Below are 21,313 nucleotides of genomic sequence, written 5' to 3'. Positions count from 1 at the left end.
ATCGTTCGTGAAACAGCTCATTTCTCTGTATTATCAGTTAAAGGTCTCGCGCCCGGCCTATATACAGGCTACATTTATCCATATTTTAATGCGTACGTGTCCTGGGGTCTAAAATGTTTAGGCATGCTCCAGGCCAACGCCCCATGTACTGAACGCCTTGTGTGTACCGAGGGAATCCTCCCCCACATCCTGTGTAGTCTGCTACACGCTTACCAGCCATGACTCATCGCCCTCATGATGGAGGCAACAAGCACCTCTGAAACGTCGGTAAACTTCTCCCAGAGTGCACGGAGCAACAACCCAGAAGACCGCCATCTATGGACTCACCGCCGTCGGAACCTCAAATTCTATCACCAGAGCTGTTCATGCCTTCGTCAAGCGAATTATCATCTGCACGGACCACGAGCTAATTTGTTTAGTTCATTTCGAGTTTCGCTTCGTGTCCGTGGGTCCTCCAAGCGGCGATTTCTGAGCCAAAACTGAAAAGGACATGACATCCTTGTAGCAGACCATTCTGAGTGGGAAATTCAGTAGACAAAGATTCGCCTCTCCGAACCCTACAGAGTCCAGAGGTTTCATTTAAACACATTTTAAACGTGCGATGTTTGAGGTTTCCACGGCGGTGAGGATTGTGATATTTTGGGTTCTGGCCCCATGTAGTCTCGTCTTCATCTCCAGCCCTAAAGATGGAGACACCACCCAAACCCAGGAGAACAACATCATCATTATCAAACTTTAATTAGCCTAAATCCACTCAGTTGATCCCTGGCAATTTCTCTGTTCGTTAAGAGATCCGTACGGAACCCATAAACCCATGAATGTTAAAGCATCTGGTATCATATGAATGGTTGAAGTCTACATTGTATCATACCATCTGCTATACTCCGAACACTGAGTAATCTGTCAATCTGCAAGAAATTTCATTTACAGGTTTAATGTAGTTTAAAATTTTTCCTTAAGCATCTCATGCGTTGAATAACGTTCATAAAATTACGGTACACTCGACGGAAACTGTAATACGTAAGGTAACGTTGGTGTGTAACTTCTTCAAAAGCCAATAACTCGAGACCTATGTAAGACAGAGAATATAAACCTATATGTAAATTAAAGAGTAAATACATGATGTTTACTTTATTCTATAAATTGTTGAAATAATTACCCAAAACACGTAATAACTATACCCTCGTTCCTCAACTTCAACTGCTTGCCACGTCTAAGGTTAAGAGGTAGATGGGACATATTGCGAATGAAATACGTAAATAAACACGAGCTTTTCAAATTTGCAAACAGATTTCAGCTAACTCTCACGGTTTAGGAGTTCTGGCCATTATTTGGTGACAAAGAACGGTTCTAGAGTGAGCGATGAGTACATGACGCAACACGTAGATAAGCTGTCGGCGGATGACGTCACGTATAGATAAGATGCAAAGGTATGCGTTCTTCAACGTTAACTAGGGAACCGTGGTTCCACTGTCAATTCTTTTTCTGTACGAATTGAAATTGTTTACTGTCAAGTTTGTCTATAGGTTTCGGCAAAAACCAGTAAAAGCTGTAATGCTTTCATTCCACAATTAATTAATAAACCTTTGGGTCGTTAATCACACTTTCCAAATTTAAAATTATGAATATTTGTGGTTGTCTGATTAGGCTGGTTTTCACAAGAAGCAATAAGCCTTTATCCTCGCTTCGAAGAACGAAATCTGAAATTACGCTTTGAAAATTGAAATTGGATGAAGAATCACCTCCCCCACCAGACCCCAATTAATGATTGCATCCGGTTTTATATTCACAATTATTTGTTCGTAAATAATAAACTGAAACTGCCTGTAAATGAACATTGACGTTTCTGTCATTAATTAAAACAACTTTGAACTCCTGTAGGGGAGGTATTTATCCAAAAATCACAAACCTAATGCGATAAGCCTCCTGGAACTCCTAGACGGACGGACCTCAAATTATGTCTGTAAATGTTTGCCTTCTAGGAGCGCTCGGAACCTTACTGAGCGCCAATTAAATTCGCTCCTTCCATCCGAGCGCGTGGAGCCTTTTCAGTTGTGAATTAGTTCGCACATTTTTAACGACTACCTTCCATCAGAGCAAAAATACACAATCCTGTCAAAATGATTCAGTTTACAGGAAAACTAACTGTTAGTTTGTTTCAGCAGAATGAAGTCTCGTAAAGTCTGCAGTTATTTAATGAACTTTACAATACGAGCTTGAATCATAGGCGCGTTAAAAATTACAGCTCGTAATTGTTTTCCAGCGGGTGATAACAGTGAGCAACGCATTCCTGGTGCTGATTATTCATTTGCCTTCAGTTTCGTTACAATTGCAAATTAGTTGTCGCCGTATCACCTGTAATTCCTTCGGATTAATGCGCCTGTTACATTAGCCTATACTGTGCATTGCTTCAACTCTTGACCTGTGGCTGTTACCAACTTCCACACTCCCTCCTGCAGTGCATTTATAAGGCCGATAATTATTTTGCATTCCACAAGAAAGTTACAACAAACGATGATTCTTCTCAACTGAACGGAGCAGAAACTCTTCCATTTGCTTGGTCAATCTGTCGGTCTGTCTGTCCGCATGTGACAACTCGAAAACCGACGACAAAATGTTTATATCTTGTACTGGGGATTTTTTGTAAAGTTTATCGACACTTCTTAATTTTGATTCAAATCGTACAACAAAAAGATGTGCTTTACTTGAACTTCTGTTAACGTTCCGGGGAGCAGAAGGAGTTTGCCAGAGAGCAACCCGCTTGCCAAATTCTCCGTGTTGACGTCATCACCCACCCACGCATGCCATAAACATAGAAAATATTTCACGCCACTTCCTAACTCATTTAATCCTTTCGCCATCCAGTGCTTCAAAATCGTAGCGAGAGTGTCACTTCTCTGAAGTTTGCACGGCCGCCATGTTGGTATGTTAATGATGTGGAATTAAACTCTACGAAGGAAAGCAGTGTACCAACCTAACAAACTTACATTTGCAAGCAACAAAAGACTTGATTCGATCCTAGGAGAGTCTAGCCACGAGCCTATTACGCTAATTTATACCTAAATTTTTATTTTAAGGTTTACTTTTAGTAAAAGAAGACGGTATCTGGAATAGGATTGAGGGTGAGAATAAACCCTCGTGTTATAATTTAATAACCCTTTAAAGGAACGTGAACCCGCCTATTTCAAAATTCAACAAGTGTGCATTTCGTATTTATGTTTCGAAAGATTCTCAGTGGAAACAGGGATCATTTCGGCTTCGAAGGGCTGAATGTCTCTGTGGAAAGCGTAAGACTTATTTAGACCAGGCAGAAGAAGGGCCGTGGTTTAAAGTGGGTCTGGTAACGGCGATAGCATCCGTAAGCTTTTGCCCTGCGTTTGCTGATTAACACGACCAAAAGAATTCAGACTCGATTTCTGAATAAATGAGAACTTGGTTTTATCCCGCCGTAGCGCTGTTATTCGAAACGGAAATGATGTCCTGGGTAGGTTCAAGCTCCGCCCACATTCCGAAGACTAAATTATAGGCCCAGACCCAGACGACAGAGATTCGAAGCCACGACACCTACGAACGCCGTTCATGGTCACATTTAAAAAAAAAAACAGGCGACAGAGGATAGTTGGCAGCACTGATGAATCCATCTCAAAAAAAAAATTAGTGTTCGTCTTGGGGCCGAGCTGTATTATGCGGACGGACAAACAGACAGGCGTAGACATGTCAGAGTTGAAGTCTGAAAATCTTCTTAAGCTACGTGGGGGTTTTAGAGCCGAATTGCTGAATAACTTAAACCACAGTTTTTGTTTCCTTCAATCGTGCTACATGTTTACCCCATCCTTTTTGACGTAATTGCCACAACAGTACACTATTAGGTGAAGCCCTTTCTTATGTCTCCTCTGTTACTTTATTTACCTCAGGCACATGTGGGCTCGTTCTCCTCAACGCCGTCTTCACGTACCGTCAATCCGTGTTCAAATTTTACATCCGCGAATTAATTTCGGGCAGGGTCTGCGTTATCATTTCCTTTTATTTCTAACTATGCCAAAATTGTGTCCATGTGTCGCTTCGCAAGGAAATTGATCTGCCAGCTTCAGAGAAGAGCGTAAGACTCACCGACGCTGGAGACAGCGAAGTTCTTCTCTCTGGAGCAGCCACACCGACATTCCAAAGTCTTTCTTTACGCCACATCAAGTCTGTTTCCCTGTTCATATTTTTGCCCCGATGTTGTTGTGTCTTGGGCTGTTCTTCCACAAATGTGAGCCCAAATTATTGTACCGTAACAATATCTCCCCCCCCCCCAAACACAACGACCTCAGATAATTTTTGCTCTAACGTTCGATTTCATTGGTTTCGGTCATGAGGCCCCAGAGTTCGCTGGCCCACGAGAGGGCGATCGGATCAATAGGTGAGGAAGGCACGTGGTGAGGTCAAAAGCGCTTACAGAGTTGTTGAAGCCTGTAACTCAGAAGGGAAGAGGTCACAGGGGCTCACATTGAAATGGATCTTCCGGAATTGTTTACTAAGTTTGCTCTCCCAACTGGACGTGGATCTTACAGGTGAAGCTGCAAGGAGACACGTCTTCTTTTTCTCAAGTTTGACCTCAAAGGGAGAGAAACAGCGACGCACGGAAGTGACGTCACAGGGAAATTTCGAACTCAGGACCTGGGCTATGCAAACAGTCGCTGTTTGTTCCTTTGTTGACTCGCTAGGAGTGACGGACGGACGGACGACCTTCTTTTGTTGTATCTGACGCGAGTTCCGTTTCCGGCGAACTCCACCCAAAAGTACGACATCTCCTTCGAAGACGTAGTCCCGCAACTTGTGTTCAGTTTTAACACTACCGGGCGCTTCACAAACTACAATACGCTCCGCGGCCCCGAAAAAGCGCATCTTCAGTTGTGTTCTGACTGACTCTGCGTCCGGTTTACGTAGTAACCAACATCCGTTAGCTGTGCAACCAGAAAATTCAGCCACAATCATCAAGAAAGTCCTACCTTGTGCCAGCTCAATCCAGTTCTCATCTGGAAATCCATTTCTAAAATGCTCGCATCTACACGTTCTTCACTGAGGTTATTAAACGTAAATTATTGTTAGCAATTTTTGTATCCTGTGTTCATTTTATGTGTAACTCAGTTCATCTGCAGACTTAACCATCCAAGGGACACTGAGTAACTGACTCCATGAAGAGCAATTAATTTTTACAATCTGACAGTGACATCCGCTACGAAACCCGAATTTTCACCAACGCCTCACCATTCCACCCTGTTCTGAATCACGTGAAACCAACTGACAACTTCACAGTTGAACATGCATTTTAATATTATCCGAAACAGTCCGACCTCTTCAGAATTACCATCCATCTTACTAATGCTTCATCTGATCATGCTAATGGCAATGTGAAGCTCCTCGTTACGCAGTTTTACTCAACACCCTCACACAAAATTATAGAATTTCTTGTTCTAGTCTCATATTTTAATTGTCACGTGTTTAGATAGCGAGCGAAAAGACGAACGGCCCGAGCTGAAAGGTAGCAAGAATTTCTGGGATTTAATCTGTTCCGTAAATACAGGGAAGTGGTCGTGTATTGACTTCCACCCACAGCACTTATTTAGAGTAAATGTAATGGGATACAGGACGAAAATGTTTGCTGGCTCCTGTGCGAAAGCTCCACGCCACAAAGACGAGGCCTCTGTTTGCTGAGCTTAGAATTCGGCACAAGACGGGGAGAGTTCACGCCCTGGTCCTTTGCCGAAGGTCGGCCCTGCGCGTTGTAGACACAGCTCCGGCGAACCAGAATTTGATCTTTGACGTTCCGAATACCACCAGTGACTTCAGAGCCAGTGAGTGATTCCCCGAGCGGAGCGGGCAGTTACTCATCTTACGTGTGATTTTAGCCGGAGTTAGAATTTGTAAACAAATTTCGAAATAATAGCAAAAATATTAAATTCCATGAAAAACCGTTCAGTGGCTAGACAGACAGACAGACAGCAGAGGGCAAAGTTAACAGGCGCGTCTTTGTGAGTGTGATTTTGAACGAGCCTAAAAATCTGCCGCTGTTGGTGTGAAGTGATCGGCTAATACGATCAATGGATTGGGCGTGGGGGTTCAAAGGAGCCTGCGGCTAGAATACATGGAACTTTACCTCCGCCCACCATACGCCGAAGCTTCTTTATGCCTGATTCCACGATGTTTGAAGGGCGTGGTGAATATTGCAACGCTGGGGGTGGGGGTTTTGGTCAGTCGAGTGGAAAAGGGCTGTTTCCGGAGAAGAAATACAACACAAAACTCTCGTCAGTTTAAACGTGTCACAGTACGGAATGTTTGTTTGCACAGGAGGTCCTTTCGCTGACTTAAGACGCTCGTTCGATTAACAACAGTTTTTGTTAGTTGCAAAATCAGTAACACACTTTTTGGGGCGCAACTGTCCTATATTTTGAAGAATCGAGGGGGTTCGACTTCATCTCGAAATGGCGAGGGATTATTCGGCTAACCATTCGCGAGCATTGTTCTTTTCCCCCTGAAACGAGTGCAGGATCCACTGTCAGAAAAATGTTTTTAGAACGGGTAGTAGAGGGAGCCATCATCACGTGCCTCTGAAACACGTTGGAGTCGGGTATAGAACGCCGAGCTGCGGAGTTCTCTGGTTGGGACTCGGTGTCCTGTGCAGTGTCGTCAGTTGGCACGCCTGGGCTCGCTGCACAGTCGCTTGTTTTATTCATGGTGGACCGCCCCGCCCCTGTGGAATGCACACTCAGTGCGGGCGCAAATAGCGAGAAATCATCTCGAAACATCTCTCGCGTGATGATAAAATGTCAGAGCCCTCTCATGGTTACTGGAAGGGGGGAGGGGCTGTGGGGATAAAGCGACTGGAGCGTGGAGCTAGGAGTCTGGCGTCCTGGGGACAGTCCAATCGGTCCCATTTGCACAGAATTTCGTGGAAACTCGGACTCTACGAAGTGGATTAGCCAAGAAGCAGGGCTACGTTGTTGGCGTCTGTCCAGGTTCGAACCCCTGCCCCCTGGACCACAACTACGATGGTTTGTGAAAAGATTTTCAAATTATAACCAGGCCAATCGTTTGCGATGTGCTCTCGAAACTCGGGAGAGAAATCGAGAAATGCTGTGTGTGGTCGCGCCGGGAACCGAACCCTTAACTCCGCGAGTGTGGGCGTGTCTGCGGTAGGTTCCGCTATCTGGCAGGATATTTACGGGCCATGTTTTACTCAGACGATGAGATATCCTTCACTCCCACAGTCCGGGTGAGTAATGTCCTTTGGCTGGCGACAGGCTGCCTCGGAGAACATCTGACGAAGGTTCTCTGACATCCAGAGCGCTCCAACACGAAATACCCTTGAGTAGTCTTGATAAGATCTGCAGCTGGGAGAGTTTCTAGTCTAAATAAATATTACTTTCATTGTCTAGAGCTGTTTTAGTCGAATTTGTGGATTCATTACTTTCTTCGCCTGTAGCTCGAGAACGCAAAAAAACCGGTTTGCACCGAATTCGGCACGCTTAGTCATCGAGATCAAAAGGAGAACGTAATCAGGGTAGCAACTCCGGGAAAAAGTGTTCCGAGTTCGATTCCCGATTAAGATGCTCTCTGTTGCTCCGAAACTAAGGTCACAAACCCGAAAAACTCCTGGGTTCGAATCTCGGTGAAGATTGGTTAAAGGATGATGATTAGGCCTGCTATAATTTTGGGGGCAATTAAGACTGATAAGAAATGTAAGCGTTTGTCTGACTCCTCGTGGTAAGACAGCGTCCATCTCCCACTGTGCGCATGGACCCTGCATCATCATCATGACGACCTCCGTCGTCTTGAAATGCTGACAGCCGCTCAGCACAACTTCCTCGTCTGATGCTCGGACAACAAAGATGAGGACACACACGACAGAAACTGAATGCAGACAGACTGATGTGATGACACGGACAATCAGCCACGAAGTTTGACGTTACACAGAATTTTATTTTTTGAAACATCTGATAATACAATTTATTAATACACAACATTTGAGGGGAACAGAGACTTTGCGATTGGTCCTCGTACACAGAATTCACGCACGTTCCAACCCCCACGGGGCTCCTACGCTAGCTAAAAAGATTGGAACGCGTTCCCAGCGCATTCACCTGCACAACGTCGCGTCGATCTGGGAAACCCAGGGCAAGATGATCTTGAGTTTGCGTCGGTAGCCGGGGTCCTTCGCCACCGGATTGTGCTCCAAGTAGACGGTGAGCAGCTTCTTGTTGCCAGCGAGGCTCTGGGCGCTCGACCACTCGTCCACCAGGTTGTTGTTCAGCTGCAAAACACATTTCAAGGCCGCTCATTCCGCAATAAGCGAGACACAGAATACCATCAAACACCAACAAAAGGTCGTCTCACCCAAAACTCCTCCAGTTTGCTCAGGTGCTGAACGTTCTCGATCGCGCGGATTTTGTTGTTGGCGAGGTCAAGGGTCGAGATCTCCAGATTTCTGTCCAGGCCCTCGATCTTCGTCAGTCCGTTCTCGGACAGGTACAGCTGGTCGAGCCGCGTCAGGCCGTCCAGGTTCTCGATCTTGGTCAACCGGTTGCTCTGCGGAGAAGATCGACATTCACACAGAATGATCTGCATTTTGGAGATCAAGGGAGATGCAAATATACATGGGAGGTCTTCTCAACAGCGAGCACAAGCTACGCGCTGAACACAAGAAGAAATGAGCTTCGCGCAGTGACAATGCATTTACGCTAAAACCACTGAAGAAGGCACAGAATCCCAAAAATAAACTCGCATTCTGTTTACGGAGTACGTGAAAGCTTTCGACAAGGTTAGAAGAGACAGTGTACGAACATTATTTTGCGACTCGCTCACTCGCAGAGGCGCAAGATAAGATGATCTCATGACTGGTTGACTATTTTCCTGAGAACGAGCGACGAGCCAAGAGAAACCTGCGACCGCGTCATACGGACTGAAAGAGCCGGACAGAGCAAAGCGCTCGCAATATTTCAGGCGGTCTAGGGTGTTCATCGAGGGAAATGGAATGAACTGTTTCAGCGACAAAGCAAGCGGACCTGTAGGATTTCACTTCAATCCTTCAAGCGGATGAAAACTTCCTGACTTCAGCAAGATTGCACCGCGCATCGTAACGTCTCATGAAACCGCCTGATCTCCTCAAGTCCAAGGACTTGTACCCCAGTTTCTTTCTCTGGGGCCACCACAGTGGAGTGGTCTGTGGGGCGAACCCACACGCACTGGAGGAACCGAAGACCGATACTAAAGCTGCCGAGCAAAACAGTGGGAGCCTGCATTCATGAAAACAGACCGCATTCTCAACATTCGCCGTAACCATTAAGTTTTAAACATCCTGCAAAACTTTGCAGTTCCAGTGCCCGATGAACGCGGGTACCCCCAGGTTCTCCTCTAAAACAGGTTCGTCTGAGGCCACGCTAACTACAGTGTTGCCACCTACCTGAACACTGAGCACCTGCAGAGTGCGCAGTGCATCCAGATTCTGGATTTTTGTTATCTTGTTCTTCCCCAGGTACAGGCACTTCAAGCTGTCGAGTCCTTCCAGGTTCTCGATGACCTGAAACAATTACGACGTTTATAGCAGCACAGAGAAGTTGAAATCGAGACGCGTGGCAAAAGGGCCAATGCCCGGACATGAAGCGCGTGCAAATGAGGTATAGAGCTCCCCTCAAATTATGTGGTAGTCAAATGAAGGTGCGATCACAGGCCAGACATAGAGGAACAAGAAATAACACGTGAATTTTGGTATGGAAACCCTTTGAAAAGCATGAACTTGGGGGACCACTGAGACGGGGGGATAAGACGGACCTTGGGAAGATGTCAAGTGGTGAGCTCTGGTGTTAGGACTGTCAAACATTTAAGCTGTATCACAAAAGAGTTACTTTCAAGCATTTTAAAAACAGCGCCGTTAATTTAAATCTCGCCGTGTTCCATGGCGGGGCACAGCCTCGTGTCGCAGCACAGAAGTACGTTTTGTGAAATAGAGTATGAAGGTCATGACACCAAGGTCTCTCACATCCACATCAAAAGGATGGTCTCATAAACTTCTAAAGCACCAATCAAAACTATTTTCTGAAACCATGGACAAGTGGCACAACAAATGAAAAATCATGACATGGCAAATGTTATCTGGACCACTTAGTTTGACCGTCAGTCCAAACTCAAAGAGTAACTTAATCCAAATTTCCTCCAGCCAGCTAAATGGCTATGACCTGGAATGCAGAGCCTCAGGGTAAGGACGGCTTTTACGACACGCCGCGTCCTTGTGCTCCGGTGGCCGGCAGGTACGACCGAGGTTCCGTCCACTGTCGGCCGGCCGGAACGCATCAGAAACAGGGACTATATCTGTTTCACGCGTAACTTCATGTTCAAAATGGTTTCTGTCGCTTGCATTCAAGCCGGTAATGTCGGACAGTGTCGTGGTCGCGCCAAGACGTACGTAACAAAGGGCAAAAACTTACTGAAGCACAGAATGCTAAATCAGGTACCGGTGGTCTACTTGCCCGAATCTTGTTGTCCCCCAACTCGAGCAGCGTCAAGTTCTTAAGATGGTTCACATTCTCGATACGCGAGATCTTGTTTGCGCACAGATACAGTTTCTCCAACTTGTGCAGCTGTCCCAGACCCTTGATCTCATGCACACGGTTGAACGACACATCCAGGACTCTATAAACACAGGACGCGTACTATTAGTCACGTGACACCTGGTAGAAGCAGACCCTGGAATGGGTATAAAGAACGCTAACATCTTATAGAAGAAAAACAAGACTTGGCACTTCCACAAAATAGAACAGAGAAGCTTAGTTGTCAGACAAGTCACATAAAATGAAAACATCTTAGATCAAAGGAAAGAAAGTTTGTGCCCTTCAGTCAGACTAAGAGACCACGATCCACAATCCTACAGAGCAATGCAAATGGCAATGCTGTTCTGGGTTGTGAGACCACGAGGACTCATAGGTACGTATCAGCATCTTCAGTGAACGTGGTGTCACAATCCAGAAGAACACAGCGCTCTTCACTGCCATGAGAACGTCGAATCTCAACGGAGGTCAGCAGTTGTTCAACTGTAAAAATCAATTACTCGAGCTTTAGCCTGATAAATTTCACAATTGATGGTCTTACTCCAGGTTCACGAGGCTGTCAAGGTTTTCCAGCGTCGTAATCTGGTTGTCATACAGCTCCAGCTCTCTCAGAGTCACTAGCGTTTCCAGATTCTCTATCTTCTTGATCAGGTTCCAGCGGAAGTACAGGCGCTCCACTTTGGTGAGCGGTTCCAAGTTTTCCAGGCACTTAATCTTCTGGTGGTTCATGTCCAGTTCCTGTTTCACAACAAGACACACAAACAGTGAAGAAACCTGCTTCAGTTCAGCCCGTGAGATCACCATTACACACTAAAGCTTTCAAGGACTAATGATATGAGTATTCTTGTTTCCGCCTTCGTACAACTGACACAGAGTTTAAAGGTAAATGTATATTTGAGCATACTGTTTTGATGGGATACTACACATTCATAAAACTATTTTTAAATGATCAAAGAAGTAAGATGGCCTTGAAAAGGCAAAGAAAGCAGAGCTGAGGCAGCTCTATGAGTCACATTTCAGGTTTTATCAGAGCAAGAGACCACCAATAAACAAGGTTAAATGAAACTAAGAGCTACAGCCTTCATTTCTAACATTAGAAATTCATTTATCAGATTAACTGGTTTGAATGATAACTCAACTATTCATGTTTACAAACCATTAGACCTGTCACAGCTTTAATAGCGACAGAAATATCTAATGACTGTTATGCATACCTCAGTGTCTGGATCAACAATCAGTATCTCTTTGGGTTTCTCGCCTTCATCTTCACCTGCAAAATGGTTCTTTATAAGCATTTCTTGTTCTAGTTTGCACTAAGAGCTTATCATATACTCCTATTACGCAAAAACTCACGATCATCTATTTCCTCTGTGCCAGGGCATGTTTCAACACTGACTGATGATTGCAGTCCTGGATTTGTGTCTTTAGCATTGTCAACATCTACAGGAGATTCTGTAAAACTCACAAAAACAGGCAATTAAATGTGTGTGCATATGCGTGCTTCTTACAGTTTGAGAAACGTAAATTGACACAAACAGGGCATGTTCAACTTAAAGGCTTTTATCATATTACTGCCCTTATGAAACCGTTGCATATAGGTTATGGTTACACAATTATTCCAAACACAAATTAACACCCAAAATACTTAAACTCGTAACACGAATATTCCTCATTACCTGCCATTATTGTGAAGTTATTTTCAAAACAATTGTAGTTCACATCAACAAAATTACGACTCGGCAAAATACAAGTGTCATTTGCAATCAACGCCGTCTTATGTCTCGTGTGATTATTCGTTATATACTCTCTGACGGGATCCCAGTGTCGCTAACATATTGACGATCTTCTGTGATTTTGACGGTGTTTGTATGTTGGTATTGATTTTGGTTTATTATTTCTGCTACTCCCGTCGGTCGATGAGTCCGACGTAACATTTATGTTCTTCCTTCCTTCCTTCCTTCCTTCCAAGTGTCTGGTAGTAGGATCGAAAATCATATTGGATAATTCATATGCAGGTCATGAGGTTGTGTATTTTGAAACGTAGAGTTTAGTATATGGGTTACTATTTGCTTAACTTTGCCGTGGCCATATCTTGTGAGTTGACATTAAACCGGGAAATAGAATTTGAGTAGTAGATGTTTGTGGTTCAATTTGAGACATTATGATATTTTGAGATAACACCTTACAAACTTGTCATCCAATATCCTTATACCGTTCGTCAAACTTCAATATAACTTCAGATATTCTCGTAGCGGTTTGCTGGCATTTGTGCATTAAAATAAAAATGTGTAAATGATAGGATAGGGCAGATTGTAAGTAGATCAGGCTTTATTTGAGCTGGAATAAGAGGAAATCGGACTGCGTTTTGGTATGGATATTTGAAGATAAATGTCGGGCTCAGGCGGGGCTGGGTGAAATTTTAAAATTTTGGCCCACACAGGCTTCCCTTAGAATGGTATCAATTTGCCTATGCCTGCAGAAGTCGGTTACAAGGGCATCAACAGGCAGTTTTGTTTGTATCTAAACCATCTTGATGGGCAGGTGTCCTGTTTCACTTCAACAATAAAAATACTTTCAAAATTTGATTTGCCATCATCACTGACAATTTTCAGAAGAATGAGGTGGGTGTTATATGTAGTAGTACACATGGTGGAAATGGATTTGCTTAAAATATTTTAATCAGAAAACCTGAAGGGGTAGATCTCAGCTTGCAAGAGGTTAATATTAGGATGAATGTTAAGGAATAAGGATTTTAACTGAGTACAACTGACTCCATTGTCCACTAGCAGGCAGTGAACTGGGTTGCAAAATTGGTGGATAATTTCAGGACTGCTTGACTATTTGCTCTCAAGGAGTTGTAAAGTATTACTTTCATGATGTTTTACACCAATTGCAGTGGTTTGGTGGCACACTTCTAATCAGACCAAAGCATCCATCCTTTCACCCTTAGAAAAACTATGGTTCTTGTGCATGTCTCTTTGCCACTAAAGAAAAGCATGCTTGGGGATTATATACAAGATTGAGATTCTTGTTTTATCATCTTTATGCCAGGCATTGAAAGTATTATTGTAGAGGTATTTTGCATAAGTAAGGACATCCTAATTGAGGTTAGGTTAGCTATGTTTTGCTAGTTAAAAGATATGCTGTCGCATAGAATAGAATTTATTTACATTTCATAGATTCTTGATAGGTCCAAGCCAAGGATGAAGAACATGTTATAGTACAAATACAATACTTGTATTGTAATGCAAATATAAATTACATTGTTATGACAGTATTTTACAGTCAATTATAGTATTACCACAAATTGAGAAGAATCATACAATCAAGAAATCATACCCACTAACATGTACATTCATTTACAATAGCTGAGAATATTTGGTTGAGGTAAATTCTTCTATGGAGTAGAAGGAGTGGAAGAGGAGATACTCTTTAATGTTTTCTAAAAGTTTTTGTCATAATTCAGACCTTTCATAGCAAGGAGAAGATTACTGAAAAGCTTAATTCGAGTATAGTAAACTCCTTTTCAATGTTTACTGAATGTAGTGTTTGACATATGAAGGTTATGTCTGATTCTTGTACTTATATTATGGAAATATGAGTTTGTTTGAAAATTTTCTATGTTGTTTACTACAAATAATGGGAAGAAGACTTCACTGGCTAGTGTAAGAATATTCAATTTCTAAATCCCCTTCACAAGGCTCTGCTTTTAGTGCCTACCATTGATCTGATGATTTTATTTTCAATGTAAAATTCTTTTTTGCTATCTGTTGAGTTTCCCCAGAAAATAATTCCATATGACATGATCAAATGGCTGTAAGATGTCTAGAGGTTAATTAAAAATCTGTAAACAGCACTACAGAATCTAGTCTAGTCTAAGGTAGAGTGTTTGTGTTGACACACAACACTGCTATGAGCCTTCTGACCCTCTGTTTTGACAGTTGTTTTTTGATGATATGGAGATGACAGTTTCCACATTAAAACACTTTTGTGTTTGGTGTGACAAAACATTGAGTTGAAAGATGAAGCTTTTTGATGGAACAAGGAAGATCACTTTCTTTTTTGTGATGGAGGGATACTTTACTTGTGCTAAACATTTTCCCAATACATGCTGTTGCTTTGAATTGAACTCGGAATAAAGACACCAGAAAATGAGTACACTTAACTATACTTTTCTTGCATGGAAGAAGCATTTCTATTCCTGACTACTTCTTTCCAATCTTAATTTTAGTGGGAGGTGTACTACTGTATTTATTTCGGTTGATGAAAAGTGTTGCATATTTTTAAGACTGACTATGAACATCTACCTGGCAGTAAAACTAATTTTTTTTAGAATGATTGGTATGCTTTTGTAAATTGTGGGATTTGAATTATGGCGCCGAGAATTTACGTACGAATTATTATTATAGATGGCAGCATAGTGAAAATCGAAGAAATGCAGGATTATGTTTTCATAGATGGCAGGTTTTATAATCAGCACCAATCAAAATTTCGAATTTTGCATTTCGCCAACCAACCTTAAAAACCTCTTGGCGGGAAATTGGTTTACATCCATTTTGCAATGTAAGTAGCACATTTTTGGTGGGATTTGTTAAAACATTTCTGGAGTTTGTTTTGTTACAGGTAAGTATTTAAGGGAATAAATGGTTTGTTTATTTCCAGCAATGCATAGTTTTTGTTCGAATTCTTATTAATTCCCTTTCATTAAGGGCAACCTAACCTTATATCGGTACCGAAAATGATCTGATGCTTCGTTAGAGTTGTTTGCAGCTACAGAAGAATTATGTCCATTAAAGAGGTTCCTTTTTGCATGCGAACTCGGAGCGGCTTCTCTGGAATGTGTGATACGTAATATTTGGTTTCTAGCATTGACACCTTCCTTTATATTAGGTTGTACAGAGTGAGTGATGAAAGTTTGCTCAGTATTTTGCTTTTTATTTTAGTGTTATGCTGTACAGTGGGAAAATTAATATTTGTTCTTTCTGTGTAAGGTTAAGCAAATGGACACAAAATCTTCCTGCTATAGGTCTGATGTGTGTTGAATAGTTTATTACACTGTTGTGTATTGTTTGCAGTTGCTCCAAGAATACCAGCATTGAAGAGATGGATTTTCCTGACCCTGAGGAGGAGTTTGACATGATGTATGCAGAGGAGTTGGAGTTGATGAGAGAACTAGAAGGTAAGGGTGGCTGTACTGATATTTGTTGATGTATGAAAGAATTACCTGACACATTGACAGGGTTGTGTGTTGTTTCAGATCAATGCTCACATGCGGATAGGGGTTCATGCCCCAAGTCAAAGCGCAGTTTGGACTTCTCGAGCCCCAAAGCACCATCACCCGTGGCTCCAGCACTGGGGGTGATGGATGATGTGGAGTTGCAGCTCCCAGAAGTAAGTATAGTACACGAGGTGTTACAGCTAGTGTATCGGGAAAGCAACGGAGTCATCTCAGTTGACTATAATTCAATCCAAACTACTGTCTGCCAGCACTGATGTGTGATTTATTTGATTGCTGGAGCCTAACCAATTTGAAAAACATATATCATGTGAAGTTTGATTAGAAGGGGCTGTTTTCAAGACACTTGTATACATCTTGTTCATATAAAGATACATTTGTTCCTACATTCAAAGTAATTGTATGCATTTCATTTTTAGATACAAAGGGCATGTGCAAGGGTAAGGTGGAGAGATCAAGTGGGTGAATGTATACAAAAGAGAACATCAGTAGGGTATACGAAGATGACGTGCAATAGTTAGGGTTGGGGGTCCCGATGAATGGTGACTCGATTTCCTTGAATTTCAATTGATGTGATGGTATGAATCTTGAAGTTCTGCAACGTAATATCAACTCAAATTGCACAGGTTTTACCTGCAGCCCCACAGACTGACGTGGGTCTTCCTGGGGACAGTGACAGGAAGAGAAAAGTGACAGAGTTGTTTGGAGACATTAGTGACATGGAGCTTGAGGACCTGGACAGTTTGGACAGTCTTTGCGGTAAGTCGGTATTTTTAAGGACACGGGGCACAGTCCTCTTAAAGGAGGGTTGAACATTTTATTACAAAATTCAACACAAGAAGAGTTTATATTTTGTTTTTCTAACATGTGCTTATGTAGTGTTGAAAGTGGTCTGTGGAATCAGCTAATTAAAAGTTATAATTTATATCAACTCTTTTCTTGGAAAATCTCACGTTTGTTTCTTGTTACACATTTTATTGAATTAGCTCACTGTTTATGAAACAAAATGATGGCAAACAAATTACTCACAACACAGAATACAGTTGTCATATGCTAGGAGGTGGGGTCTGAGCCAAGCAGAAGTCCGTATGAAACCATTGTTACTTGCAGTTAAAAGTATTTAGAAATATTTTTAAATATGAACAAAATTACAATTGAGCTTACGGTGCAGATCATAATAAAGCGTGCATGATCCGTAGATGTGAAAAGATGATTCGAACTATGTAGTTCACCTTCACTGTGCATGGGGCAGAGGTTTACATGATACATACTGAAATATTTGGTTAAAGTTCGTAAAGGCTATAGCCAAGAGGTTAGTTACCAAGTATATAATTTTCCGAAACTTATAGCCATGCCAGGTGAAGAACCTACAGTGAACTATGAACATCATTAAACATCATTATGGGAACAAAAGATGACATTACTAAAATTATTTACATGAGATTGAATGATATAATATAATAGGTTATGTCAAAGTATATTTACTGTATCTTAAATTGTGTATGGAATATTTAAATGTTAGGGTTGCGTTACATGCGCTAATTCTACATTTGTTGAAATGATGATTCTTTTATGTCTATATTCATGAGATGATGGCCCAAAGAGAGAGTTTTTCAGAGAAAAATGTTGATAGACGAACTATATCATTTTTAATAAACTGATGTGCTGTATATAACTCATAATTAGCCATACCTGATGGATAAATAAATTAGAAGAAACAGGTTATTTGCAGCATTGTTGGAGGGACTGAGGAAAATTGGATGAAACTTGTGACACTGGAATGTAGCGTATCAGTCTGTCAGTAGAAATTCAGGCCGACTGCAGCAGTGTAGTGTGAAATATAACGCAGGGTACCAATCTGTCTGTAATATCCACAGCAAAGAGACAGAGGCAAGCCACAGGGGAAACTGATGCAGACCTCATCAAGAGGATTAAAGCACAAAGGCAACTGGTTCAAGCTCAGACACAGTCCCGGCATGTCCTCGGCGACTCGCCACATTCAGACGTGTGAGATACTTCTTTCTTATGTTGTAGGAAGGCAAATTACAAACGTGTACAAATTTTGTTTGAAACATTATTTTACTTGTTAATAATTACACACATACATAGGATGTTCTTAAATTACGTGCAATGAATAATTAGGGTGCTTTACGATGTCAGTAGTGTCACTATGAGTCAGAAAGGTCCAGTGAACATAGGTCTGGAAATGTTCTAAATAGAGTTAAGGTAAAATGTCAAGAGCGTATCACTTTGCAGGGCTGGTTCAATCATCGTGACGCACAAAGCTGTCAAATGTGTGTGGCAGAATCATAGAAGGCAGTAAATGTGTCTTACGAGAAGAACTCACAGGTCCCCTGTTGCTAATTGTGTGTAGACATTAACGTCAATTATTGGAGGAAGTTTTGTTGTTCACGCAGCAATGGATGTGGTGATGCTACAGCATATTTCAGTCTGGTTATGGGGGAGTGTTTAGAGAAATGCGATTTGTGCCACAGCTCGGGTGTTTATGCATGTCCAGGTTGTTGGATCGTCTTAAAACAAGTGTTCGTGCCTGTGGATGGAATTTTGATCATTTGTTGTAAAATTTTTATCACATGCTCCTTCAATTAAGCATTTCACATTTCAGAGGTGTTTTTGTATCCTTGAATGTTGTCCTCTGTAAGGCATTTCTAGACCGATGTCCATTGGACTCTTTTAGTCATATTCGTACTCCGAAGTTTATCTATTATTTATGGCACACGATTTAGAAACGCTCTGTACATTTAGTCAACATTGATATTTCACAAGCATGTCTATTGGTTTCTTACAAATGCAGTGCACAAGTTTTATTAAACTGGAGTAGTCTGCCAGGAAACCACTTCTGGATCATCTGCCAAGAACGTATATGAACAGGTCCCAGTCCGAGAAAAGGATGGAAGGATCCTGTTCATATGGACCTGTCGTCAGACAGAACACTAAATAATAATAAGATGAGGTGGTCTAGCGGTTAGAACGCTGGCCTTGTAATCCTGGGGTCTCGGGTTCGATTCCCGGCGGTGCCCGAATTTATAACTTGTGTTGGGCAAGGCCGTGGTCTAGGCAACACGGAGTTTTCCTCCGTGGCATCCCAACAGTTACTCCATTCACACACAGAAGAAGGCAATGGCAAACCACTTCTGGATCATCTGCCAAGAACGTATATGAACAGGTCCCAGTCCGAGAAAAGGATGGAAGGATCCTGTTCATATGGACCTGTCCTCAGACAGAACACTAAATAATAATAATAATAGTCTGCCAGGTCTAAAAAAATAATTTGTATTTGCTAACCATGTCGCAATATGCACTTACTCAATCCTGCAATATGCTTTATACGTTTATTTATACTTGGTGCAGGGCTCTATTGACTCATCCGTGGTGAGTGGGCAAGTGCATTCCTTGAGCCCCGCACCAGGTTATTGAGTACGGGTAGCCCTCGATTTGCGCTGATTTTGAAACCGGCGGGTCAAAAAGTGAAAGAAATATATTTTACTATTATTTATAACGTTTTACAATGTTTCTCATACTGATTCTTATACCAAATCGTAATTCTTGCATCGCTGATTTTGAATAAAAATTATAAATACAGTCATCTCTGGAATTACGTATGTTTTGTTAACGTGAATTTGCTCCGATGAGATCTATGAATCGGTAAAAGCTGTTTCTGAAATGCAAACTTTTTCATATGCGAGTTTGTTTTCATGCAATTGAGGCCATGAGGAATTGTCATGAAATTGTTAAAGAAAGAAAGAAGAAATCACGACATGCCTTCTTTAAAAAAACATGACAATCCTCAACAAGGGACTTCATCAGAGAACTAACGCCGCTACATCACGCCATTGCCGATTATAAGTGCATGAAATATATTTTTTTAAATTTTCTTTATTTTATTTACGTTATTTCAGAGCTTTAAATGTAATGCCATTATATTACTCGTCAATGTTTGGATGCTGGGAACGCATGTCATTGACTTCCCATTGATTTACATTATAAAATCATTCCACTTTACACCGAATCGTCCAGGAACACATCCCCGGCGTAAATCGAGGGCTACCTGTGTAAGGTTTGCACCAGATAGAATATGCAGAGAACGTGCTGAATGAATTTGTATATAGGATAAGTTATGAGCAGCTGATTGGCTGTTTTTAGGAAAGAATGGTTAATTTTATGCAGAATGTTTCTAATTTTTAAACAGTGTTAAGAATATGTTTACTAATCAAGACAGACTGGAATACGTTTGTTTGTGTGAAGGATTAGCACCGTGGAGTTGGTTAATTTGTCGGACAAGTGCGCATTTTGTTCTCTGTTGTCTGCAGGAACACCAGCAACGTAACATGGAGGATCCCTAGGTATCCATTTGTGTCTGTGGCTTGCAGGAATGGAGAGAGAATGTATGTCAGACTGCGCTCCGAGGAATACTTTGAACGACAGGTACATGGGCTTGGCCAGCTTGTGATAGAAAGTAGAAAAATATATAAGCAGTTGCTTGATTGTACTTAATTGGTACAAAAGAATACATTTTGTGATTAATATGACAGAAAGGAATTGTTATTCATTGTTTCACGTTAAAATTAAAGTGGCTTCCCCTTTCAACATGGTAAAACATTGTGGTCTTATTTAAAATGTGAATACTTAGAAAGAAAGTGGCTTATAGCACCATTCACTAGTTTCTGTACATTGCTTTGTCATTTATTTTCTAAAAGAATGTAATTTTGAGGTAAAAAAAACCTGGACTCATGGGAGTTCAATTATTGTGCACATATTTAAATAAAAATCACAAAAATGACTGTCACCTATCAAATACTAGATGTAATTTTTATAAGGATTTTTTATTACAGTTTTCGTAACCGATTGATATTGAGAAATGTTACTACAAATGTGAAAACCGTGCTCAAAAGAATGAAATTTCAACAGCTTGATGGCAGTAATGTGCAGATCAAGGAAAACACATTTTAAAGTTACGCTGAATGTTGCAACAAAAGGAGAAATTATTCTTTGATGTGGACTGAAGTCAGATTTTGCAGTATGTGGTAATGCACGGACGTTTGTCTAAAGTTGAGTCTCACAACATTAGGGTAAACGGAGATTGGGGAAGGTTTAAAACTTACAGGACATGTGACAATATTACCCGAAGTTTCAACACCGAGCCAGTTTCAGCCAAATTCTGTTCCTGTAATCTGTAATTGTCATGGTGTATATTTTGTGTGTGCAGATCAGTAGCATCACGGCACAGAGCCGTACCATGGGACTTTTGTCCATCCCGTACCAGTCACTGTGGGACCAGGCCCAGCTTTATGTAAGTGTATGCATCATGAGAGATTTTAGACACTCTGCATTGCAGTCCAAGGGACAGGCATTCTGATGCTGTGCATACATTTCCTAACTTGTTTTGTTGTGTGCGGTAGAAAGGACTGTCACTGTTTGCAGAGTTTATAGCACAGAATTACATAATTTTCTTCCCGTTATCAGAAGCATGATA

The 21,313-nt window shown here is 41.7% G+C and overlaps 2 protein-coding genes across 11 annotated transcripts in view; one reads left to right on the top strand and one right to left on the bottom strand.

The window, feature by feature from the left end:
- cutlet (chromosome transmission fidelity protein 18 homolog) overlaps positions 1 to 21,313 on the top strand; it is a 157,997-nt gene that overhangs the window by 52,886 nt on the left and 83,798 nt on the right. For 3 of the 9 annotated variants that reach the window (XR_015537871.1, XM_087358806.1, XM_022084541.2), the window contains exons 1-7: positions 12,613 to 13,204; positions 15,659 to 15,762; positions 15,841 to 15,974; positions 16,446 to 16,578; positions 17,697 to 17,826; positions 20,151 to 20,265; positions 21,047 to 21,130. Coding sequence is in view for 8 of the 9 variants with exons in the window: in XM_087358806.1 (XP_087214932.1) it covers positions 13,053 to 13,204; positions 15,659 to 15,762; positions 15,841 to 15,974; positions 16,446 to 16,578; positions 17,697 to 17,826; positions 20,151 to 20,265; positions 21,047 to 21,130 (852 nt within the window). In the remaining variant the exon portion in view is untranslated. The other 6 variants (XM_022084548.2, XM_022084545.2, XM_022084543.2 and 3 more) reach the window with 5 other exon arrangements.
- On the bottom strand, positions 7,942 to 12,403 carry sds22 (protein phosphatase 1 regulatory subunit sds22). Of its 2 annotated transcripts, XM_022084550.2 has the most exons (8): positions 12,260 to 12,403; positions 11,937 to 12,035; positions 11,798 to 11,853; positions 11,125 to 11,321; positions 10,506 to 10,668; positions 9,443 to 9,559; positions 8,377 to 8,568; positions 7,942 to 8,293 (listed from the first exon to the last, which is right to left on the bottom strand). In XM_022084550.2, exons 1-8 carry the CDS (start codon positions 12,264 to 12,266, stop codon positions 8,120 to 8,122), a joined length of 1,005 nt encoding a protein of 334 aa, XP_021940242.2. In that variant the 5' UTR covers positions 12,267 to 12,403; the 3' UTR covers positions 7,942 to 8,119. The 2 variants fall into 2 exon arrangements, with proteins under 2 accessions (XP_021940242.2, XP_087214935.1); XM_087358809.1 differs by lacking the exons at positions 11,798 to 11,853; positions 12,260 to 12,403 and having other exon boundaries at positions 11,937 to 12,022.

This window comes from Zootermopsis nevadensis, unplaced genomic scaffold, assembly GCF_977971745.1.
Source record: "Zootermopsis nevadensis isolate Lab colony 2312 unplaced genomic scaffold, Znev_1.0 Znev_ptg000030l, whole genome shotgun sequence".
Classification (NCBI taxonomy): Eukaryota; Metazoa; Arthropoda; class Insecta; order Blattodea; family Termopsidae; genus Zootermopsis; species Zootermopsis nevadensis.
The sequence above is the reverse complement of the archived record's forward strand: the minus strand, read 5'-3'. Positions and strand labels throughout refer to the sequence as shown.